General features: G+C 33.7%; 2 protein-coding genes across 4 annotated transcripts; one reads left to right on the top strand and one right to left on the bottom strand.

Moving 5' to 3' along the window:
- Window positions 1–289: 289 nt before the first annotated feature.
- LOC130933149 (uncharacterized) lies at window positions 290–3,962 on the bottom strand. Of its 2 annotated transcripts, none has more exons than XM_057862684.1 (6): window positions 3,688–3,962; window positions 2,411–2,446; window positions 1,834–2,035; window positions 1,105–1,180; window positions 826–943; window positions 290–660 (listed from the first exon to the last, which is right to left on the bottom strand). In XM_057862684.1, the coding sequence occupies exons 1-6, from the start codon at window positions 3,861–3,863 to the stop codon at window positions 636–638; spliced, it is 633 nt and encodes a 210-aa protein (XP_057718667.1). In that variant the 5' UTR covers window positions 3,864–3,962; the 3' UTR covers window positions 290–635. The 2 variants fall into 2 exon arrangements, with proteins under 2 accessions (XP_057718667.1, XP_057718668.1); XM_057862685.1 differs by having other exon boundaries at window positions 822–943; window positions 3,688–3,961.
- Window positions 3,963–4,291: 329 nt separating this feature from the next.
- LOC130933150 (dolichol-phosphate mannose synthase subunit 3) lies at window positions 4,292–9,086 on the top strand. Of its 2 annotated transcripts, XM_057862687.1 has the most exons (4): window positions 4,292–4,592; window positions 6,657–6,766; window positions 8,045–8,152; window positions 8,806–9,086. In XM_057862687.1, the coding sequence occupies exons 2-4, from the start codon at window positions 6,665–6,667 to the stop codon at window positions 8,863–8,865; spliced, it is 270 nt and encodes an 89-aa protein (XP_057718670.1). In that variant the 5' UTR covers window positions 4,292–4,592; window positions 6,657–6,664; the 3' UTR covers window positions 8,866–9,086. The 2 variants fall into 2 exon arrangements, with proteins under 2 accessions (XP_057718670.1, XP_057718671.1); XM_057862688.1 differs by lacking the exons at window positions 4,292–4,592; window positions 6,657–6,766 and adding an exon at window positions 6,775–7,077.
- Window positions 9,087–25,595: the final 16,509 nt, after the last annotated feature.

Raw genomic sequence — 25,595 nt, 5'->3', positions numbered from 1 at the left:
TTTTATCCTGAATCAGACCGATTCCTAGTCAACCGAACCAATGATTTGGTGATCGATTCCTAGTCAACCGAACCAATTTTCAATTCGGTTCTCAGAACACTAGCTTAAACGGATTAGTTTATTTATTTTTTATTTTCTATCTACAATTCGACATAGGCAATTTTTAATCAAAAAACAAAAATAATGATTAAAAATTAGAAAGAAGTTGTGCGTATGAGCGTATCAGATTCTCCCAAGATAACTGATACATAAAATTCACCTATGACAACTAATACATAGATGATACTGGTAACAGAAAAGAGGTCGAATAAAATAGGGCACACTGAACCGTTGCAACATATGTTCATATTTAATAGCCACACTGGTCAAGTATACACAATTTGTTTGTCTATAAAAAACTTAAAGTAGAGGGTTAACAGCAGTAGCTTACGCTGTTTCCTCTTCAACATTACGATGCTTCGAGAAGCATCTCAAATGGCGAAGGGATACATAACGATGGTACAAGAATACAAGAGTATATGGGAAGGAATGCAAAGATTTGAAACAACATATACAACTTATCTTATATTTACAATAGCTCCAATGAATATGTGCATTTGCAGATAGCCCAAAATAGAAATGACTTAGAAGAGCATTCACACAATGAAGCCAAGACTGCTCCTGTGGATGACATAGCCATAATTGGATAAAAATTAATTAGGAAATCATAGATGAGAATTTCATAAATGGCATAAAACTTTTATTCATTTGTTCCTGTTTAGGGTGGGGGGTTATCATGTTATATCATTGCCATTCAAAGGAAATTATTTCTGCTGCAGTACCTACGTTTTGGGATGCAGGTACTCGTCCACACTGAGAGGTTTCGGACCGCCATACCAATCTATTAGAAATATGTCTTCTATTTCTAATTTGAAGACTTGAAAGTTGTGACCCTCAGGCCAACCTGTTAAAGAATACCAAAATTAAAATAGCGGAAATCAGTTTTTTTTAGCAAGAAAAATATATAATGAGGAGAAAGCTGGTCATTGAAAATTTGCAACTAGTCAAATATCCGACATAAAACACATAGGATTCTAATCTAATTTAATGATTTTCAGGTATTACCCTTCATCTCTGAGTGCTTGGAAAACAAGGAAATTCTTGCAAATTCGGCTTCCTTGGAATCATCAACCAATTTAAGCTGAAACACAAGAGACAGCTATCAAAATCCAAGTTACTTATCATCAAAGGAAGCACAAAATTTCTTTATGATTTTCCCTTTCCTCAAATAAAGTTGTTTAAAACTTTAAGGACATAACGTACTATACAGGAGCACAAGAAAACAAGTTGGCATTTACAAATCAATGAACTAGACTTTTAAATATGACCACAAATGTTCTTCAGAAACCAGACCTTGCACCTATATGGAGGATATTTTTGTAAAAATCTGCATCAATTTATATAGTGTGGTTCACATTATCTCGTATAATTGACAGGAAAGAAGTATATGAGTAAAAAGGGTAGCATTGTCCACGATAATGTCATTCTTTTGCTTCTCCTTTTGAAGAAATAATCCACAAGCTGGAGATTCAATGAAAAATTTATAAAGTAGGACAAAGATCCATAGATATTGCTACATCATTAGTTGGCCACTAGACGTAATGTTAATTTTATTTTTCGCCCAAAACATCATGTTCAACTAGTCTGGAGGTGGAAAACAACCAAAGAGAAAAAACTAGCATGAAGAAAGACTGAAAATTTGAAGAACAGAAGGACCAAGATCAGCTAATGGGAAACCATGGCGGCAACACCTACATGAATATATTCAACTGAATTTCATTTTTTTTCACACACCTTTCCAGTTAGAGTAATTTTTGAACACGCAGGGTTCTCTGGGTCAAGGTTACCGCAGGTCCCGAGAGGGTATTCACTAACTGTGAACGAGGCTCTTTCATCTTTTAATGCATTTCTTGCTGTTGGATCAAGAGTTGTCAAGTAAAAGTATGGGATGCCACTGCCTTCATTTGGAGGTCCATCGCTAAATGATACCACATTCCTTCATATAGATAATAAGATTTAATTACTTTGAATACTGGAAATTATTAAATTACACAATGCAAATCCAATGATCAAATAATGTTGGATGTAATAAAAATTATTCCTTTACAGAAATATACGTTTTGAAGGAATAGATAATTTAGAAGGTTGGTCAAATTGAAGGCAGAAGAAATATAGCAAATAGCAATTGAGATTAGCATTTATTTTGCCATTTCGTTTTCATTGGCCTCATACAACGAATAGTATGCAGTTGTGCATAGATGAAATAACAACTATTCTTTTCCAAGAAATCGACAATCTCAGCCTTTTCAAAATCACTTGGTAAAAAGCAATTTTCCTGAATTCAGCCTGATAAAAAGTAGGAAATGCTTACCCAAAGGGCGCTCCATCCAGATCAGTTGAGATAGTACTGCAAAGAATCAAAGAAATGCGCTTGAGAAACATAATTTGAACTTTAGACTTCGAAACCAAACAGTTAAATGATAAAGAACTGACAAGACATAACACATCGAACACGGTTAAGCAACTGCCCAATACTCATAGGGCAATTCCCTTGATCTCAGTGTGAAAATGGTTAAGTATTTTAAGGTATCATCATAAATTTTATCCTGATTCATTTCTGCATCAATATAAAGGACAATGACATATGAGAAACCTGAAACCAAAACGTCATCGATTTTCAATTTAAGGTGGTCAATGCACATCATCTATGGTTTATGTTTGTCATTACTCATAAGTCACTGCACACCCTTCCACTTTATCCTCCTACAGTAAATCATCTCGTAACACAAAGCCATTGTAAATTAAGGCGACAATTACATAAAGGTATGTGCATCATGGATGGTAGAAGTGAAAAATCTAAGGAAGAAGGCAAAATGTAAAAATTGTCACTCTATAGTATCAGAATTCCCCCTAGTGGGGTGAATTCAAACATGATAATACACAATGGAATCATTTGATCCATATAACTGATCCTTTTCCACCTTTACAGATAGGAAAATACTTAATAAGTTCAATTTCATCACAAAGCAATGATGTACTCATTAGAACGATAACAGATAATCAACATTATAAGAACCAACGTTCTAACATAAATAATTAACACAAACCAACAGCGAAGATCAAACTACCACAATATCATTAACCATCAAGTACTCCCTCCATTTCAAATTAATCATCGCTGTCACTCTTTTGGCAAATTAGAAAACCAACGTATCCATAAACAGAGTTGAAGTCAACAATTAATTTGAGATTGAGGGAGTAAAATTGCAATTAAACAGGGAAAACCAAGTATGGAGTTATGAGCTACAGTCACACTACGTGAGAGTAAAACACAAATTAACCATCCCATAACTTATCAAGTGAAATAAAATATAATAATTCTATGCGAACAAGTTACTTTTGTAATCAAGTATAACCGAATTTTTTCCTTCTTACGTGTCTATTTTGGACCAACTTGGGTAAACTTAGTTAAATAAGTTCATAATGTAGCATCACCGCATGCAAAAACCCATAGAATATGAAAAAATTAGTATGTTGGTACCGATTCCAAAGAGTTATTTGCCTCTAAAAGTTCTGAAATAGAAATTCATGGAGCAGTAAGTAGTGTACTTATATCAAAATTAAAGGATGGAGGAAAAGAGTGTATACTTCAAGACACCCCAGGAATTGAGAGAAAGTAACCAGCGAGCGGAGGCAGCAGAATCGTCCGGGTCAGGTTTCGTTTGGATGGAGAGGAATTGGCCTTGTGCAATGGAATTAGAATCCTGAGAACCGACCAAGAAAAGCAGATATGAAACCCAGATGACCTTGATCACCGTCAACATGGTGGCTTTATCTCTTCTATTATTGTTTTACGGCACAGGGCAACTGGGCAAGTTCATTACAAGCCAGCCCACAAGGAGTAAGAATTTATTGCGTAGGTAGAAGTAAAAGTAACCTCGATTACCTTTTTTTTAAGCGGGCATTAAAGTGAAATTCCCTAAATGCCGCTCGTATAAGATATGAAAGATCCCTAATTTTCATGGTTTTGTAAACCGAACCGAACCTTCCGGTCCAACAATAAAAACCGCTATTTTAAAATTCGCTTTAAAACCGTTGAACCGGACGAAAACCAGACGGTCGGACTGAATCGGAACCCAGCCGATTTTTATGAAACAGCGTCGTGTTGCGTTTTGTTTTAAAAAGAAGAGCCAGGTTCTTGTCCTCAGTCACCTGAAGCCCTTGCCCCTCCCCCCCCCCCCCCCCCCTTTCTCGAGCCCCATTTCTGATTCCTGACTCTCATACATACTCATTATTTCTCCCAAAAACACAACCCTAGCCTCCATCGCGCCGCCGTTGGTCTCACTGTCGCCGCCTGGTTCGTCGTAGTCGTTCGCCAATCCTCCTGTTTTGTCGTGCTCCAAGGCCCTTCCATTCCCCCGACGCCAGCGTCTCCAGGTCCTGCTCCGCCGTCGTCCCTCTGTCGTGTTCGTCGCCAGCTCGCCAGTGTTCGTCGCCAGCTTCTCGTCGTCTGTGGCTCTCCCTCAAATCTCTGGTCACTGCCCTCGCGGAAGGTAATGCCTCGGATACTCCGTCAGTGCTCGGTGCTTTTTCTTGTTTGATTGGCTTTGCTCACTGCTTGATAATAAATTTTAACTCTGTTACTGCTTGTTCTTGTTTGTTCTGTGTTGATTAACTGTTACTGGCTTGTTCTTGTTTATTCTGGATTGATTTACTGGCTTGTTCGTGTTTGTTCTGGGTTGATTAACTGTTACTGGTTTACTGATTGATGATAAATTTATACCGATAAATTATTACTGGTTTGTTTGTGCTTTTATTTTTTTCTGTTGTTAAACTTTGTTAAAAGTTTCTTGATGATAAATTTTATGATCATTGCCTAAAGGAATACTTGTAATTTAAGTTGGTGCTTACTACCCTTATTGTATCACATAGCTCACTACTAGTGCCTGCTGTTCGTGTTTGTTTTTTAGTTCAGAAATTATCAAATTATATTGATTATTGAATGTCTCTGCTCACTACTGCTATGCTGTGTTGTACACTGGTTTGTGTCTTCTTCGCTGCGGTGCTGTGTTTTTTGGCTCACTGCTGTTCACTGCTGAGCTTTTTTGTATTTAATTAAGTCAATTAAAACTATGCTTTGGGCTTAATTGTGCTTAGATTGTTAAGTCAGTTAATTCAGCTTATGTTCTGCTGTGCTGTTGTTGTGCTGATGTTTTGTGTTTTGTGATTTCTTTGCGTAGTGATGTACTGCTGGAAACTGAATTGCTGCTGTTTTGTGTGTGTTTGTGTTTATTTTACTGTTTTGTGATTTAATTATGCTTAGATGGTGACTGTCATGATTATTTATTTCAGTTATGTAGGATTCTGTGATTTCTTTGCATAGTAATGTGCTGCTGGAGATTGAATTGCTGCTGTTTTGTGTTTGTGTTTTACTGTTTTGTGACTTAATTATGCCTAGATGGTGACTGTCTTCATGATATACTGATTTTATTTATGTAGGATTGTGTTTTTTTGCATAGTGATGTGCTGCTAGAGACGGGATTGCTGCTGTTTTGTGTTTGTGTTTGTGTTTTATTTGTGACTTAGTTATGCTTACATGGTGACTGTCTTCATGATTTATTGATTTTAGTTATATAGTGTTTTGTGATTTCTTTGCGTAGTTATGTGCTGCTGGAGACTGAATTGCTACTGTTTTGTTTTTTTGTTTCAATTTTGAGTTTGTACTTAAATAAGTTCATAAGACTTTGATTGATGACATTTGTGTAGTGTTTTAAATTTAGAAGACGTCTTTAGATTTATATTAGACTAAAATTATGTTTTCGGATATTTATTATTTTGTTATAACGGTTTTTTTTGTTAGACCACGAGTGCATCAGTGAACCAGTGATTAAAGCGGTTCAATGACCGATTCGGTTTTTAGAACCTTGCTAATTTTGAACCTCTCTCTCAAACGGCTGTGCAACACTCTCTCTTAAACTTCCAAGTGATGCTGGGAAAATTGCGCATGGGCTTTGAGTCATTGTAAACAATGAAATGAACGTCATGGAGATCCCATCTGATGGAAGTGGAAAAATAATTAATATTGATCAAGTAGTACAAGAGGATCTTTTTCTCTTACTGATTCTAGTTACTATTGATTCTTGTTTTACCTTAGCTGGTGATAGTAAATTGTTCTGCACTATTATGTGCCTATTTGTTAATTGTAATTGCAATTGCAATTGCATGCACAGATTAGGCTATATATCCATTTTACCAGTTGAATACATTTGATAAGCGATAGGTGCAGATTAACTTTCATTTGTTTTCAACTTGACAATGCCTTTTCCAAGCTCTATCTGGTTAGATTGTTCTCTTCCATTATTTTTCTATCTGTTGTCTTAATTTATCCTTTTGCCACTTGCCACCACCGTTAACGGGATTCATGATACTGGAGGGGATGTTCTTTGATTCTTTTGTTTTGTTTTATTTTTTATTTTTATCTTTATATTTGTTGCAATGGAGCTCCCAAAGAAATTTTGTGTTTTTATCTTTAGCCACCTAAGAGAGCATCCAAACATCCTCATAATATCCTATGTAATAAGCAGTTGATAATATTTATAGACTTTATCAAATTTCAGATTGATAAATGAAGCACATTGTGAAGATTTTCTCGTTGGTGGTGGCCATCACTGCATTATGGATTGGCCTCTTACAATCATCTGTAATTCCACGTAGTCATACTTGGCTGGTAAGTACTTATGTTATCATATGCTTGATTCTTTGTTTATCTTTTTAGTTTTCTTTTTTGGGTTTCCGAAAATTTTGGGCAAGGGTCACATGCAAGCTGTGTTGCAACCGGTATGGCAAAATTGCCAAAGTATCCGTATCTGGTAGTCTGGTACGTATACGCTTCTGGTCCGCGCGAACACTTCTAGGTACCATGATCTCACTTACCCACCACGATTCTTGTCCTCCAATCATCGATGGCAACAAAACAGCAGCTGCCCGACGGTGATGTGAGCAAGCTTGATCAGCAGTTTCAGAAGTGGTGGATCCATGGTGAGTTGCCACTTGTCATCTCTGCTGTGTCTTGCGGACAGCCTTGAGCTGATCATTCCTAGTCACACACTGCTGAACGCCATAAAACCCTCTTCCTTTTCCTTTTAAAGTATTTTAATTTGTTTATTTCTCTTTTTTTCCCTCCATTTTCTGCAATATGGTTTGGGATTTCCTATATTTAGCAAATATGTGGTTAGTCGAGATTGAGTGGGTAAATATATACAAGAGAGTGCAGACCTTGGAAAGAAAAAATTATTAGGATAACTCTTTTATAAATCATATGAATTTTAGTTTAGTGCATTTTAAGTAGTTTAGCTTTCTGCCAACGAGTTATAGCTCAAATGGCATAGTCTCTCCATACTCACCTAAGAGGTTGTAGGTTCAAGTCTCACTATCTTCAGTATTAAAAAAAAAAGTTGTTTAGCTTTCAAATTATAGATGAAAGTTTGAGCAACACTATACACTATATTATTTTTAGGTTAAAATTGGTATGTGTTTCATTTATCATATAAAGTTTTCGTATAATATATACATGGTGGCTATGAAACTTTGGCAACACCTTAAAAGTGTAGCTAAAATTAAGGTCACACTTCTTACTATTTGGAAACACTTTTCAATTTGAAAAATCTAAGACATTAGTGTGATCAAGTTAAAAAGTTTTGCCAAATAATAAAAATATGACCTAAATTTTAGCTACACCTTTTAAGTGCTACACCTTTTTCACGCATAAATATTCCACCCTTTTGTAAAAAAAATGTTTTTTGTATGTACTCGAATCCGCACCATTCCCTTACCAATGCAACATAGCATGCAACAGACCTTGTTAATTTGTTTGCCCACAAGCAAAAAGCTTAAATCTTTTCCCACTGAACCAATACCATTGGCAATTTACTTTCTTCATTATTGTTATTATTATTTTAGAATGATAATTTGCATGACTGACTATACCTTATTTCTGTCCGCACAGCTACCAGTCTATTTTGTTGTGTCTTTAGGATGTTATGGTCTGTTAATGGTTGGAGTTGGTCTGATGAATTTCCCAACCTGTCCTCAAGAAGCTCTACTGTTGCAAGAGGTATCATTCTATCCTTCTGTTGGTATTGATGTCTTCTATTATTAGTCATGGCATGTGCATTTCATAGTGCCTGTCATATATATAGATATGCTTGGATTTGAGTATGAATTGAAATAATTTCAGGATAGAAAAATGTTTTCATTTCATGGATACTTTTCTTGTTTGTTTTTAGAATGTAAAACTGGATATTGTTGAGATTAAAAAGGTTGTTGGAGGAGAAGAGATCCTTCCAAAAATGAAGTTAAAACAAATGTAAAGGAAAATATAAAAATAAATAAAAGGAAGTAATAATAACAGATTTGCTAAACTACCCTATCCAAGAAGTTCACTTGAAAATAGAACCACAAAAAATGTCAAATATTCCTTCCTCAGCTATCGCAGGTTGTTCTGTATCTTGGGCTCCAATGTAATTCACTTCAATTCTTTACTGGTTTTGGTATTAACCATGTAATTTTGATGGTCCTAATGTTTTTGGTGTTTTGTTGTCGTTTCATCTACGTATTGATCCTTTTACTTATGGGAATGTTAAGCATGGGGCAGAAGGATTAGAATATAATTCTGTTCTCCAAATAGAGCTGATTTTTTAAGTAGTCCTACAATTGTTAATGTTATTATGAATGCGCTTGTTGATTAAGAATGTTGCTTCTATCTAGGACATTGTGGAGGCCAAGGAATATCTGAAGCAAAGAGGAGTTGATGTTAGCTCTAGCTGATAATAATTTGTTCATTCAGAATTAGCTGCTAACAATTACTTCATGGGAGTAGCAAAGAATTTTGTCAAACAATGTACGCAAATACTAAAACGGGAAATGTTTGGATAGCACTACTGTACATGGAATTCTTTTTACTTCGATAAACTTTTCTTTTCCTTTTATCTTTTTTGTAATTAAATTTTGAATCCTGACCATGTTTATGAAAATGTTTCTTGACAGTATTCACATGATCTTTTGAAAACTTTAGTGTTAGAGAATTTAATCATTGTTGCTGGGTGGATATTTTGGACAACCCTAAACCCAAAACGAACTATATTATTTTATTTTTCGGGTAAAATTGTATTATTTATTTTTTGTCAAATCAAAATTGTATTCTTATGAAGGTATTAAATCAGTATAAATTTGAAGTGTGTTTTGAGCTTCTTCCAAGGCCTTTCAAAGTGAAATATGGAAGCGGACTATTGGGAAGAGAAGCTTTTTGTCGACATTCCTCGTGAATATAGAGGCCCTTATGGCTAGGGGTGTTCGTGATGCGGGTTTTGAGTTAAAAATTCATCTGATTCGAACACTATGTTTACTTGCGGTGCGGTTTGGATTAGATGATTTTATTTTAAAAATCCGATCCGATCCGATCCAATTTCGAGCGGTTTGGATTTACGATTTTGTAAATTAAAAAAATTAAATATATATCAAGTCTTAACATCAAATTTTAAATAATCAACAATGACATAACAAATTTTAACAATATTAATATCTTAAAAAATCAATGATAACATAACAATAGAAATAAAGTTAATAGGTTAGTTAAAATAAACAAATAAATCACATTTTGAACATAAAACATTTATTAAATAATAATGATACTTAAAAAATATAAAAATGTATAACAAATTGTATATGTTATAAGTATAATTGTAAATATAATAATAAAATAATATTATTATAACACATTGTGCAGTTTGGATTGGATTGGATCGGTTGTGAAAAATAGATCCGAAATCCGATTCAGCGGTTTGCAAAAAATAAAATCCAATTAAATCCGAATTAGTACAGTTTTAATCGATTTTCGGTTTAAATTGAATTAGATAAACGGTTTAATTTATATCGGTTTAGATTTGAGTACCCCTAGTTATGGCTACATTGTTATGTTGCTGTTCAAAAGTAACAAAAGAAAGCTTGTTCAACAAGTTGTGTGATGTGCACGATGGTTCCATATCAGAACCCTAGCTCACATGATTTTTTCAACTTATAGATCTTTTCCTCTAAGAAGGCTTTCCTCCCAACCAATTTGATTGCTCCGACTTCGAAGGTCGGCCTCTAATTTTGACAATTTTTTCTTTAGTTCTCTTCGTTGTCGTACCTCTTCATAATTCTCGTTGTGGTTCAGCTTCCTGCTCAAGTTGTTCTAATCGACTGCGATACCCATGTACGAGTCTCAATATCTCCGCGGGATGAGGTTCTTCATCTTTAGGTGGATGGATTTCTGAATGGATTCGTTGTGGAGGAGGGTTTCCTAATGTTCCCTTTCCATGGGGACTACTCGTTCTTTCTTGTTGGAGAGGTATCACGATTGCTCTATCGTCATTGTGAGGATCTGGTTCAGATTCAGAAGCCGTATGTCAGCCTTCAAAATGGTTGTTCGCCATAACTGGGTATAGATTTTCAGGTCTCCGACAACGGTGCCAATATTCCGACGGTTACTTAAAATTGGATTATTTTTAGCCAAGACGTGAGGTTCAATCTCCTTCTGTGATAGTGTCTGACTTGTATCGAGGTCGAGGTGCCGTCGTCCGAGTTCCTTGTGAGGAGGTGGACTTGTATCGAGGTCGAGGTGCCGTCGTTCGAGTTCCTTGTGAGGAGGTGGGGGGTAGTACCTGCAAGAGATTCTGATACTTAAGTTACTGAGTGTGTCCGTGTATTTATAGTAGAGTAGATAATCACCTTTTTAGAATAGTTCCACCTTTAATGGTAGATAACTGTTCCCTTTTTATAGAGAAGTTGTTGAAATCTCATCTCTAGATAAATGAAAAATATCTTAAAAGTTAGTTACTTATTTGGATAAGTAGAGTTGAACTGCAGTTGTCCCACCCAATTTCTATGAGGTTGGGTAGATATAGTAATTGAATCTCTTGAATAGATTTCTATTTTTTTTTTTTGGGTCTGAACTATTATCTATTGAACCAGAATATAATCAGATAGTATAAAGCACGATAGTAGTAATTGTAACTACTCACGCATGCTTAGTAAGACCATACTCGAATGTCCTTCAAGAACATTGTGTCTACACCGATGCACCATATTATTTTAGAAATAGTATGAAAAAGAAAAGAAATGAGATAAGAACACAAATTCTCAGTAGACATGCTCCTATATAACACCTCCGTACTTCAAGCCTATTTTTTGAGATTTAAAAAAAAGCATGACATGTTATATAATTTTTTTGGACGGATATAAGAAAGAAGAATTTTGGAAAAAATAACCTTGACATAATCAATTATGCAAAAGGAAAAATTTGAATGAAAATAATAAAAAAAATAGATATATACTTTTTTACGTTAAAAATGGCCTTTTTTTTCGTAATTTTTATAAAAGATATTGAATTCAAATTGTATATAAATTTAATGGGAGTTTTTTTTTAGCGAAACTTTTTATCCCAAATAATTGTCAATTACCTTCTTTTATTGAAAGACCATCTCAATTATCTTATCTTATTGTTTAATGATGTAAAACACTTAAAACCCAACAATAATAATAATAATATAAAACATGTCATGCACATATTAAAAAACACATATACGATTTTTACATAGACGTGGTATCTTCTAAAACTCTTTAATTCACCTGGAAGGCTCGAACAATATAATGTTGATTCTTTTTTGTATTTATGTACAAAATTTGTTTGACAAAAAAAATTGAAAGGATGAGTTATCACTCCTATTAGTATGTGTGTTAGGTGGTATTTAAATTTTAAAAATAAATATTTTTTTGGTTCCTAAGATTTAGAATCAAAATCAAATTCGTTTTCAATGTTATTTTTAATTTAAAATTGTTTCAAACATTTTATTTAATATTAAAATCGTCATTTTTAATAAAATTTTTAATTTTATTACTAAATTACACTCATCCTAAAAAAATTATAAAAAAAAGGACGCCGGGGGAAGGAGATAAAGGAAAAGGGAAAAGGACGCAAGGGGGAAGAAAAGGGAAAAGGAAGAGGGGAAAGAGAAGAAAGGAAGGAAAGGGGTGAGGGAAAAGAAGAAGAGGGGGAATAGGGACGGTGCTGGCGAAGTTTGGAGAAAGGAAGGGAAGGGAGGAGGGAAAAGAAGAAAAGGGGGAACAGGGAACGGCGCTGGCAAAGTTTGGAGCAGCCGTCGCCATCGGGAATCAGATGGAGAGAGAGCTCGCGAGGAAGAGAGGAGACACAAGCTAGGGAGTCGCATTCCGCCACTGCTACCGGCCTCGCCGCCACTTGGTGTCCTCGCTGCTGCACCTCGCCGATTCGGCTTTTGCTTCCGATTCTGCATCAACATCTGCATTTGCTTCTTCTTCCGCTTCTGCGTCTGTGTCTGCTTTTGCTTATGTTTTATTTCTGCTTCTGATTCTGATTTTGATTTGTTATTTTCTGATTTAATTATTGTTGTGTGTTGATTTTGTTATTGAATTTGATGATATTAGTTTTTTAATTTGAACAATGTCAAAAGAAAAAACGGACGAGGGAAATAGAAGCCAAAACGAAACGGTTTCAAAAAGACGAAAGGACACAACTGACCCTGGACATAATGAAAATAATAGGGGCAAAAAGGAGAAAACACCTCCTCAATAAATGCCCCCCTCGGAAAAGCAAACTAATCAATTACGCCTCAAAAAACGCAACAGGCGCAGCAGGCACGGAAAGGTCACGTCAAAGACCAAAATGCGGTCAGGACAGATCCTTTACCAAACGAAATCGAGAAACCGACCTCGTCACCAAACGAACACTCGAAGACACGATGAGAGAACATCTCAAACTCTCAGCGAGAAACCGACCTCACTCGCTCTCCCCACAGACGGCGCCAATGTACAGAATGTTTCTGATACGGGTTGAGAGGAGGATTGTGTTATTGTTGGTATTCTTTAATATGATTATTGATATTTGGTAGGAGTAAGAGAGGTGGTAGTGGTGGTAAAAATGGTGTAGTGAAGGGTATTTTTGTCCGTAAAAAGTCAAAAAAACGATTTTGATACCAAATAAAAAGTTGGAGACGATTTTAAATTCAAAATAATATTGGAGATATTTTGACCTTAAACTTTAGTAACCAAAACAATATTTATCCCTAAATTTAAAAAAAAAATTGGAAATGGTTACACTTTCATTCAAATTTAAAATTTGAAATTTTTACTCTCTTATTAACTGCATATTCTTTATGAAGTTGGAATTTCAAATGAAAATAAAAAAAGAGAGTTGTTGTTACAAAAAAGGCACTAGATGTATATTCAAATGATATAAATCTTTGAAATGGTTACATATACACAGTTATGAATAAAATTGACAGAATATTTTGTAGAATTTATATTTTAACAAGAGTTGGTCATCCAATGAAAATTTTCGAATAATTAAAAAGAATTTTTAAATTTTTGCGATGCTTTAAGAGAATTTACAAATTTATGTGATAAAAAAAAAGCTGAGTTTAAAGAAGAAAGTTATAATAATTTTAATAATTGTGTGTCACAATTTACATAATAGAATCGTTGTAAAATGCTCTCGTTAATCTTGTCATACTGTAAATACATAGTTTAAAAAAAGTTAAGCAATATACAAATTAGATACATTTGATTTCAAAATTTAAGAACCACTTAGCCAGATATTTTGCATAACTATAAGTACTTTTCTTATCTTAAATTAATTATTTTTATATCCTCATATTTATTTAATGCTTATTTTATTATTAAGTTATTCATAATATTGGCACATTTTTTTATGGAGAACTATATTTATATTATTGTCAATGAATAATAGCTCAAATAGCATAGTCTTTTCATATTCAATTAAGAGGTTGTGAGTTCGAGTCTCCTATTTTTAATAAAAAAAAAACTATATTTGTGTTATTTAAGACACATATATTATAGCTATTTTACTTGGTCTTCTGCTTCAAAACAAATTAATTTTCGTAAAAGAAACGTTTTACACAAAATGTATTAACAGTATATAATTTTAACATGCAATTTGTTTTTGTTTATTTTGAATGAAAACGAACGATATATTATTCTAAATTATTTTTAGATAAATTAAATTCCAAAAATAATTTTCAAAGCCTCCTGGAGGTATATGCTCTTTTTTTTTTAATGTGGTTCCTTTCTTGTCTTTAACTAATAATTATATATTATTTAACAAGTATTTTAGTTTTGATATAGATGTGTTCTATCTTATTGATTCTAAATTTTATTTCAACATGTCTTAGTTTCTTGCTCTTTTATTTCATAAATAAAGATATTATTTATCTTACTTTTATGAAAAAGGATTGGTATATAGATTATTTTTTTTATTAGTTTAATGTCGATAATAATTAATTATAGTTGGAGTATATAAGGAAAAACATAAGGTTAATCACAAAATATTTTTTTAATTTTTATTATTTAAAATTTTTAAAATAAGAAGAACCAATTTTTTTCTCTCTCTTAACTTTCAATCTTCCTTTCGTCAAACCATTAACATCATCGTTTGAATAACTTAGGACATGAGATGTTAAAATTGTGAATGGCCAATAGTTATCATTGACGCGATTTTCTTTCTTTCCCTTCATTTTTCTTTTTTCTCTTTTTTACCTCTTCTTTCAAACTAATCTAATAGAATTTGATGAGAGTCTATTTCGCAAGATTCTTTCTTGGTAAACATAACTGTTTCGATTAACGAGTTAGAAGGAAGAAGATCTGAATCCTTATTACACTGTGATTCATTGATTTCTCAAAATGGCAGACATGATAAGCAGATCTTCGAGTGGTGGTTTTGATAACCAGAGCAATGCAAATCTCCTCCATCAACTCACGATTCTTCAATCTCGAAGAGCAACACAAGTTCGATTCAAAATCAATTAAACTCTTATTTTTTCCACCCTAAAGAAAATTTAAGTAGTAGAAGTCATGGAGCTACAATGGCATACTCTCATTGTAACAAGTAAGGCCACACAAGCAACAACATAACACCACAATCAATCACGTGATCACTGAGGAGCATGATGATATACTCAGTGACAAACAATCTCAGCTCAATTGTCTCTAAGAGAACACTGGAATATCAATATCTGAGTTCACTCCAGAACAAAGATTTGCCTTGTTAGAGTTTATCAAAGATAAAAGTGTGCAGTAACAACCTCATAATGCAAACCAGATGTTGACTAATTCCATTCAGACCTCCACTCCAGGTAAAACCATTGCATTATATTTTAATACAAGAATTATGAACATTATCACTCTAAAATCTACACTATGGGTCATTAACTTCGATGCAATAGATCATGTGATTTTCGACTTAAAAGATTTTGAAAACTTTTAAAATATTGCTCCAATCAATGATGTTGTCAAATGGGACCAAAACTATCAGCACCATCATTGACATAATCACATTCTCTAAAAAAAAATTTTTGAAAAATGTTTTGTACATTCCTTCTTTTGATTTTAATCTGATCTCTATGTCAAAATTAATATTGAACTTATATTGTCAACTGTTAATGATAAGTATTGTGAGATATAAGATTGATCCACATCAAAGATGATTGGCATTGCTAAGTGTAGAGAATGGTTATATTCAATGAGTAGAGAATCAGAATTCTCTCACTTTTTCCCTCCTCCAACCAAGCAAGTTTCATTGGCGGCAACTACGACTACTACTCATCCCATAACACCTTCACACACTGAGCACAACAACATTTGGCATCTTAGATTAGGACACATACTCATGCATAAACTAATTTTACTGAAAAAATATTATCCTTTTATAGATTTACTGCTACAAAATTTTCTTGTGACTCATATCATTTTACAAAACAAAAGAAATTATCTTTTGATCTTCGTATAACTGAAATAAAAGATTGTTTCGATTTAGTTCATATAGATATTTGGGGTTCTATTTTTGTCCCTTCCAATAAAGGACATAGATATTTTTTTACTGTAGTATATGACAAGAGTAGATTCACTCGAATCTTTTTTATGAAAACCAAATTTGAGACATTACAATTGGTTATTAATTTTTTTAATTTTATCATAGTATAATTTGAAAAACAAGTTAAGTGTATAAAGACTGACAATGGATCAGAATTCACTCTAAAATTCTTTTTTTTTTTGCATCAACGGGCATTTTACACCAAATTTCTTGTGTAGAAATATTAGAGCAAAACGGAATTGTAGAACAAAAACACCAACATATTTTAGGTGTTGCTAGAGCACCTGTTGTTTCAATCAAGAATTTCACATTGTTTTTGACAATACGTAGTTGCTCACGTTAATCACCTAATTAATAGGCTGCCCAGTACTAAATTGGATAATGCTATTCCTTTTAAGCTTTTGTATGATAATTTACCTACCTTTTATATTTAAGAGTATTTGGTTCTCTTGTATATGCCTCTACATTAACAAATTCAAGAACAAAATTAGACCCAAGAGTCAGAAAAACAACTTTTCTCGATTTTAAACTAGGAACAAGGGATTTTCGACTTGTTGATTTAAAATAAAAGAAAATTTTTATATCTAGAAATGTAACTTTTTATGAAACTCATTTTTTATTTTCACATTTCACTAGCACTGACATTCCTGTGGTACCCATTCGTACTCTACAATACATTGATCTTTTTCAATATGATACACTATCCACACATTAGTTGCAATCACCCACATATACCACGCTCATAGATTCAAATGAACATTTCTCAAACTCAGTGTACTCACCAATTTCTTCACACACCATTACACCCATTATCACACCACACACTAACAATGCACCTGTATCACAAAACTACGACATCACACATGATTGCATCACTAGAAAATATGAAAGAGTAAAAAAACTGCTTGTTTATTTGAAGGACTACCACTGTATGATAACCCACGCAGCTCACTCTAGCAAATTTGCTAACTCTAACTCTTTATATCCTATCTCACAACACTTGTCATATGATAAACTAACCCCAAAATATAAATCCCTTTCTCTAGCCATCACCTCAAATCCGAAACCTAGCACTTATGAGAAAGAGGCTGCACATGAATGTTGGAGAAAGACAATACAAGCTGAATTGACAGCTCTAAATCAGAATAGAACTTGGCGTCTCACTGAACTCCCATGAGATAAGAAGGTTGTGGGTTGCAAATGGATTTTTCGGGTAAAATTTAATCCCAATGGCACCATAGAAAGGCACAAAACGAGGCTAGTTGCAAAAGAATTCACTCAAATGCAAGGAGTGAATTATGGTGATACTTTTAGTTCAGTTGTCAAAATGACTACTCTACGAGTAATGTTAGCAATAGCAGCAGCAAAAAATGACATTTGAAATAGCTGGACGTCAATACTGCCTTCCTTCATGGAGATTTGGACAAGAAGTTTTATATGAAGATATCATCCGGTTTGGTTGTGTCACAACTAGGTTTGGTTTATAAATTACAAAAGTCTCTATATGGGTTTAAGCAAGCAAGCAGACAATGGAACATTAAACTCACTCATACTCTTGTTGATGCTGGTTATAAGTAGTGATCATTCCCTCTTCATCAAGAAATAATCCGAAAGCTTCACTGTCATTCTAATATATGTTGATGACTTGGTTTTAACCAGGGATAACATTGGCAAAATCAATTCCATCAAGCAAGTTTTGAATGACAAATTCAAAATAAAGAATCTTGGTAATCTCAAGTACTTCTTGGGAGTGGAAGTAGCACACTCCAACTGTGGAGTTCACATTTATCAGCGGAAGTATGTCATGGACCTTCTCAAAGATTTTGGTTATCTAGATTGCAAGCCTCGTTCCACTCTATTTAATTATAGTAAAAAATTCTCAAAGGAGTCAGGTACTATTTTAACGGACAATACTTACAGACAACTCATCGGCCGACTCATTTACCTCACAAATACTATACCCGATATCTTTTATGTTGTAAAATATTTGAGCCCATTTTTAGACTATACAATCACTTCTAACCTAGTATTAACCGCTGAAACTGCGGGTATTTAGAAGAAACAACTTGAGATATTGTTTCAACAATAACCAAAGATGATGAACAATTATACCTCCCTTTTGGATTAGCATGTTCAAGTAAAAATATATGGGCTTTAGCCACGTCATCCACATGCACCATAGGTGTCTGAAGGAGCGAACCAAATGGACTTCTGTCACCTGCACAATAATTAAATTTATCGAAACAGAATCATCAATTTTTTTTATATATAATCAAATTTTATTAGAATATTAAATATATATGTATTTTTATTACAACCACTTTTTATTTATAGGTTATTTTTTACGTATTCCGACATTTAAAAGGTATATTACTGGTCTATTCTTCTTCTCTACTTCTAATCTGCATCTCATTAGATTTACCGATGCTAATTAGGCTAACTGTGTCCATAGTCGTCTGTTTTTGGTTATTACTTCATGCTTGTGAACTCTTTCGTTAGTAGGAGAAGCAAACCACCATTGTCAAGTCCTCTGCAAAAACTGAATATACGTCTCTGTTGCCACGTGTGAAGCTAGTTGGTTATATTTCTGAATAGATTTCGTTGTTTTACCGCTTCAAAAGTCTATCACTATATTATGTGATAACCAGCCAATAATTTCATCTTTCATGAAAAAACCAAACACATTAAAGTGAACTGTCACATTATTCGTGAAAAATATTTGTTTGGTCTCGTTCATCTTATGCCAGTTCGTTTTAAATACCAAGTTGCTAAATTTTCTTACCAAAACTATGCCACCAAGTCTTTTTCTTTACTAATGTTTCCAAGTTAGAATTGTTAGATATATACAATTCTAACTTGTGGGAGGGTGTTATACCTAGATTTTTTTTATTAGTTTAATGTTGATGATAATTATTTATAGTAAGAGTACATAAGATTAACCACAAAATATTTTTTTTTTATTTTCTGTTTTTCATTCATTTGAAAAGAACTAATTTTTCTCCCTCTCAATTTTCGCTCTTCCTCCCTCTTCTAATTCGTCAAACTATTAACATCACAATTTGAATAACTTATAACATAAAATTAAATTATTTTAATTATCAACACTCTTTGTAAAAAAATATTATTAAAAAATGTTTGGTGTTTTAAAGGTAAGCTTTCTAATTTTGAAACAAATGTCAAATTATCCTATGAGGGGATAAAAGTAAATTTTTATGGCCTGTTATGTTATGCATAATTTTACTAAAATACAATCATGATTTTTAGAACCGAACTAAATCAAATCGATCGCTTCCATCCAGTTAATCAAGAATCAATCACCAAATTAATTCAGTTTAAGATATAAACTACTTTATGTTATATCGAAAATAATATTTTTGATAAACATGTTATTGAATTATTTGACAAGCCAATGTTCGACAAGTTAGACTTCGATCATTGTCAAGTACCAAAATATTAGAATCGATGAACCTCTAAATATATGTTAGAATTAACTTTGGATTGGAACCAATGAGGTACTCTGTTAGGTACTCTTTGTTAATCGATTGACACAAATGTGAAAATCGAAGAGACAGACTCGACGGAGGTCAGCTGATCGAAGAAGAGATTAGTGGTGTCGAAGATGGTAGACAGAAAGCCGAATCGAAGGCAAAAGTTTCAATCTTTAAAGTAATTTGTTAGTCAAAAAAGATAAACAAGTTGTGAACTTTGCGGTGGAGAATAACTGTATTGGATTCCTTGAGGATGGTCAATCGATAAAGAAGAGGATTCTGCTCGATTAGGACTCATCAAGAGAGAGTGAAGCAATCGAAGGGAGTTACTAAGTGAAGATAGTTGGCGGAAGTTACAGACTCAAAGAGCGGGAACGGTTATTCAAAGATTGACGCACATGGAAGTTACATCTGAATTTGATTGGTCGAAGACTTCCATAAATACGTGAAAGATTGAAGGAATAAAAGTTGGAATATTTTTGGAGAAAATACTCACACTTACTCACATCCCCAGCGACTTTCTGAGTCAGTCAAGAGTCTTTTTTCTTCGAAGAGTTCCTTCCATGTCTTTACTTTTCATTTAAATTCCCTGCAATGTCATTTTAATTCCTTTAAATTCAACAACTTTTACCCTTTCCAGTCTTTACCTTTTATTTTGCTCTTTATTTTTTCAAACACTTTTCCTTTCTGTAATTTCATTTCCATTTTATTCAAGTCATTTAAATTTTATTGTTTATTTCGAATTTCTTCAAAGCTTGGTTCTTTCTTCTTCGTCATTGTCAAAGGCATAAATTTTGATGCAAATAAAATTGGTGTCCGCAAAAGAGGAGTAGGTTTCGCTTCCAAACCATTAGAATCGAACCACCATCGATTTGCTAAAAATCGACAAAATACTTTATTATGATCGAATAAAAATCAACAAAAAAAAGATTAATTAGTTTAGTTAGTATAATTTTTTAGTAATTAACTAATTTAAAATAATAAATCACAAAAATATAATGTATTTTAAATTATATATTTTATACATAAATATTTTATTTTATTATATCCGATTTAATTTTAATTGAGTCTCGATTAAGCTTTTGAATTTATAATTCCATCAATTGGATGATTGGTCATTGGTTTGTTTTTCAAAACTTGAATACAACATAGAAATATAAATTCTTTGGTGAATATTCGAAGGAATGTTTGATTGGAGATCAGCAACACTTATATAAAAATGATAACAATGCTACGAAAATGACTGAAATAGTTTAAATAAGAACGATTATTGCAAATTAAAGGTGAAAAATTATCGTAGAATCGTAGATGATAGTTATCAAATATTTAAAATGTGAATAGTAAAAGCTTTTTTTTTGTTTTAATTCATTAATAGTAACTTTTACTAGGTTAATATATTGAAAAATAATAAGTAATAAAAGCTTTACTTATTATTGTTTATTTGGTTAAATATCTATTTTTATTATGAATTAAGTTCATTACTTTATGATAGTAATTTATTTTATTTTTGATATTTTATAAAAATTAATTGTTAACTTTAGAAAAAATAAATAAAATTATAAATTCAATAAAAGTATAATTTTATATTCTAAAATCAATATTAAAAATATACTTTATAAATAAACTAATCCAACATGTTTTTATTATTTTCACAAACAAATTATGTTTTCAAAATATAAAAAGTTAAAAATAAAAATTATTTTTAGAAATAAAAATACAAAAAAAAATAGAAATTATTTTAACTAATCATGCTTTGTGTATTTAAAAATTAACTATTCATATAAAATATATATAAAAATATAATAATATATTAAAAATAAATTAAATACTATATATATCTATATACAAATATATAATATAAATACATAATAATTAATTTAATATCTGATTTTTTTATATATAATATTTTGTATTTTTATAAGAACATTTGCCTAATTTTTTAAAAAAGTACACAAATATGTAATTATTAAATTTATTTTATTGAGTATATATTTAAATAGGTTCTCAAGAAATTTTGTATTAAACGCTTTGGTCTCCAAAATTTTTTTATTATAATCAAAGTTCCCGAATTTTATATAAGTGAGACATTTAGATTTTCTGTTAATCAAAGTTGTTGATCGCTAACGACAAAAGTCTAAGTAGCCATTAAATTGTTGACGTGACCGTAATGTTGTCACATGTCGTCAATCGGACTAATAAGTCCTCCAAATTGAAGCACAAAAGCGATGTCATTTTTTCCTGGATAAAATGTTACCTTTCTACTTAAATTCTGATATGAATGACAAAGCACAAGAGCTTTTATGTGAATGCTAATGCTGTTGGTATTGCAATAAATTCTGATATAAATATGAATGCTATTAATGTAATAGAAAAATAAGATCTGAATATGAATGTTGTTTTAATTTAAGTAGCAAGATAGTATTTTGTCTAGGAAATTTAATTTAGAGGACCTATTAGTCCGATTGATAACACATGACAACATTATGGTAATGTCAATAATTTAACGGCCACACGTAAATTTCTGTCATTAGTGGTCAACGATTTTCACTAATAGAAAGATCCGAATATTTTACTTATGTAAAATTTGAAGATTTTAATCGGAGTTAAGTCTCAATGTAATTTTTGAAGTTGCACTCGAATCTCATAGTAGTCCTTGAATTTAAAAATTTCTCAAAATCATCTCTAAATTTGCACTCCAGGACTCAAACTTGTCCTTCCAGAAATTTCTGGCCACCTGGCGCAACCGCAAAGCAGAGCTGGCAGCCTTCGTGACACGTGGGCGTTACAGAAACGACGCCGTTTTGGCTGTGGCGCCAAAATGATATGAAACGACGTCGTTTCATGCTGAAAGCCTCCCTCCCTCAACGTTACACTAACGTATGATCTCCCTCCTCCTCTCAAAACACAACACAAAGTGAGGTTTCTTCTTCTCCAATATGGTCACCAATGGCGCATGTGCGATTGCATTAACTGCACTGATTTCAATCAAAAACTCAGGCTCTAGAGCATCGCTGTTGTCATCTCCTTCATACACAAAGTTGGGAAGGCTGGTTTCTCTGACACAGGTAAGCCAAAAATGAAAAAAAAAATATGTGCTTTCTCTATTTTTTATATTGTTGTTAATTTAACATTCACCAAAGTTCAGGATTTTTTTCGATTGTAATCTGTGGGTATGATCGCCTCTGTTTTGTGCTCTGTGCTAGGGTTTGATCATGACTAGGTTTGTTAGTGGTTTGGCCAACAAAATCCTAGATTGAGAGTGTTTCTTGTGTTTTGATGATATGAAAACTTGTTCTTTATGTGTTAGGGTTTACTACAGTTAGTTGTGGAGTTTTCAAATTGTTAATGTGTTTCAGGGCAATGGCTTTGATCAATGAACCTGTTTTTTTTAAATTGCAGATGGGTGATCCGTTGATTACCATCATGTTTCACCATGGAGGGTCGTTTATCGCAGAGGCTGATAGTAGTATGTCTTACAACGGTGGAGAGATTTGTGAGTAGCCGGACATTGATACAGACACATTGGATGTATTTTTTGTCCGAGACTATCGCAAGAAAATTGGGTATGACAAGGTTTGCCAAACTTGGTGGCTGGTGCCTAATAGGCCTTTGCAAACTGGTTTAAGAGCAATAATAGATGATAAGGGGCTCATAGAGATGTGTTACCTGGCTTAGCAGAACAAGGGAGTTATTCATGTGTACTACGAACATGGGGTATCTGAACCTGTGTATATTGATGAAGCAGAACCAATGGCATCTAAAGGCAAGGAGCTGATGCTGATACCAACCATTTTTTCCACCCCAAAACCCACCACCAATGCCACAACTGAACCAATTCCCACCACAACACCATACACTCTAACTTCTGAACCAAAAAATGCTACTGATACAACAAAACCAAAGGAGCCACCTTCTTCAGTTTCTGCTGGTAACCAAAACATACCAGAAAAAAGTTTTCCCCAACCCACTGCAAGTCTTGGACCTAAGCCCAATCCACCACAAAAAATAATGGCCCAACCCAGTAAAACCAAGGCCAAAATCCCACAAAAAAAAGGCCCAACCCACTGCAATTCCGAAACCTTGGTCCAAAGGGAAAGAAAGCAAGAAGGCTAAACCAAAGAGAGGCTATAAGAATGTAAAAATAGCAGCAGCATGTGAAAGAAGGCCACTGACAAGAGCTGCTGCTACTGGAAATATTCAAGAACAATTCGTAAGGAAAAATAGCCCAAGACAGCCTATGTTGCTTTGTCTAGTTCAGAGGAATCCTCAGACAGCCATGATAATGATGATAGTGCACAGGATGAGCCATATAGGCCTGGTGGTGATGAGGTGTCCAGTGAAGAAGACTTACTTCTGGATAGATCAACAGCAAAGACTAATGTGAAACTCAGAAGTAGGACATACAAGAAACTTACAAAAGGAAAGAAGGCTGTTATGGTTGAAGATGATGGTCCTGTTTGTGCAGACTCAGATTCTGAGGATGATGAAATCATTTTTAGACTGATTTCTAAGTTTGGATCATCAGTTGCTCCTTATCATGATGTGCATGATGATGCTTATAATGATTCTGATGGTGGAAACTTATGGCACTCGGAAGAAATGAAGACTCCTCCGAACTCTGAGGATGAGTTAGAAGAAGTTGATTCAGATGACGTCTTCCCTGCGTTTAGAGAATGAGGGAAGTTTGGAGAGCTTAGGGTTGAGGTTGGAATGACATTCACTACGAAGATGGAGTTCAAAGAGGCTGTGCGTGAATATTGTATACAATATGGTAGAAGGATTTGGTTTAAGAAGAACGATAACGTGAGGATGAAAGCTATGTGTAAGGATGAGAGCTGTGGCTGGCTTGTGTATGCTTCTAATAATACTGAGAACAATTGCTAGAAGATCAAGATGTTCATGGATGACCACACCTGTGCAAGAGAGACCAAAAATAGACTAGCTAATAGGATGTGGCTAGCCTGCAAATTGGTGAAGAAGCTAAAAAAATATTCGAATCTCAGACACTCCGAGGCTGCACAATATTTTAAGACTAAATGTGATTTGGATCTAAACAAGTCTTCACTGACCAGGGCCTTAGAAGATGCTAGATCTGTTGTGCACGGTGATACAGCTGCCCAATATGGCATGGTGAGGGATTATGGGCTGACATTGCTGAAGAGCAATCCAAGCTCCACTGTCACAGTTGGTGTTATACCTCAGCCCAAACTTGATGATGATCCAATATTTGAGAAGATGTATGTTTGTTTGGACGGATGTAAAAAAGGATTTTTGGCTGGTTGCATACCCCTCATAGGATTGGATGGAGCTTTTCTAAAGACTCGACATGGTGGTCAGATCCTGTCTGCTATTGGCCAAGATGCAAACAACCATATGTATATGATTGCCTATGCAATTGTCCCTGTTGAGAACATTGAAAATTGGAGATAGTTCTTGAAATTACTTCATCAAGACTTGGGGGATTATAAGAAGAACAAGCTGTGTTTTATCTCAGATATGCAGAAGGTATGCAATATTTGTTGTTGCTATTGGTTGTTACTTATTAGTTCTTAATTATTTAGTGTCAATCTATTGTTACTTATTAGTTGTTACCTATTGGGTGTGCTTCAACATGTTGTTTATAAACTGGGCTGCTGTCTATACATGCTGAATTATTCCTGGCCTGATTACATGCTGCATAATGTCCTGTTTGTATGTAACAGTGCTATTTAGGGACTAGTCTGATGTCACTTACATAATTGTAGGGACTACTTTGATGTCACTTACATAAATCTAGAGACTACTTTGATGTCACTTATACAAGTGTAGGGACTATTTTGATGCCCGAAAACAAGTATCTGACCCCTTTTTTGGCTTATGAAACAGGGCCTTATAAATGCAGTTAAGGAGGTTTTTTCAGATGTCCATCACAGATTCTGTGTTTAGCATTTGTGGAAGAACTTCAATAAGCAATGGAAAGATCTCCAACTTATAGGGCTACTATGGGATTGTGCAAGGTGTACTAGCCAAGATGGCTTCCTTGAGATCATCAAAAAGATTGAAAGGGTTAATAAGGAAGCCTGTGAGTATTTGAACAAGTGGCCTAGAGACTCTTGGAGCCGGGCATT

The sequence above is a fragment of the Arachis stenosperma genome, chromosome 6 (genome assembly GCF_014773155.1).
Source record: "Arachis stenosperma cultivar V10309 chromosome 6, arast.V10309.gnm1.PFL2, whole genome shotgun sequence".
Lineage (NCBI taxonomy): Eukaryota > Viridiplantae > Streptophyta > Magnoliopsida > Fabales > Fabaceae > Arachis > Arachis stenosperma.
The sequence above is the reverse complement of the archived record's forward strand: the minus strand, read 5'-3'. Positions and strand labels throughout refer to the sequence as shown.

Excerpts from the sequence above, each read along its gene's own strand:
- LOC130933149 (XM_057862684.1), bottom strand. The coding sequence starts at position 3,863 with ATGTTGACGGTGATCAAGGTCATCTGGGTTTCATATCTGCTTTTCTTG. Across the intron at positions 2,447-3,687 it reads AATTCCTGGGGTGTCTTGAA|TACTATCTCAACTGATCTGG; the intron begins GTATACACTCTT and ends GATTCTTTGCAG. Across the intron at positions 661-825 it reads GAGTACCTGCATCCCAAAAC|GAGCAGTCTTGGCTTCATTG; the intron begins GTAGGTACTGCA and ends TGTCATCCACAG.
- LOC130933150 (XM_057862687.1), top strand. The coding sequence starts at position 6,665 with ATGAAGCACATTGTGAAGATTTTCTCGTTGGTGGTGGCCATCACTGCA. Across the intron at positions 6,767-8,044 it reads CACGTAGTCATACTTGGCTG|CTACCAGTCTATTTTGTTGT; the intron begins GTAAGTACTTAT and ends CTGTCCGCACAG. Across the intron at positions 8,153-8,805 it reads AAGCTCTACTGTTGCAAGAG|GACATTGTGGAGGCCAAGGA; the intron begins GTATCATTCTAT and ends GCTTCTATCTAG.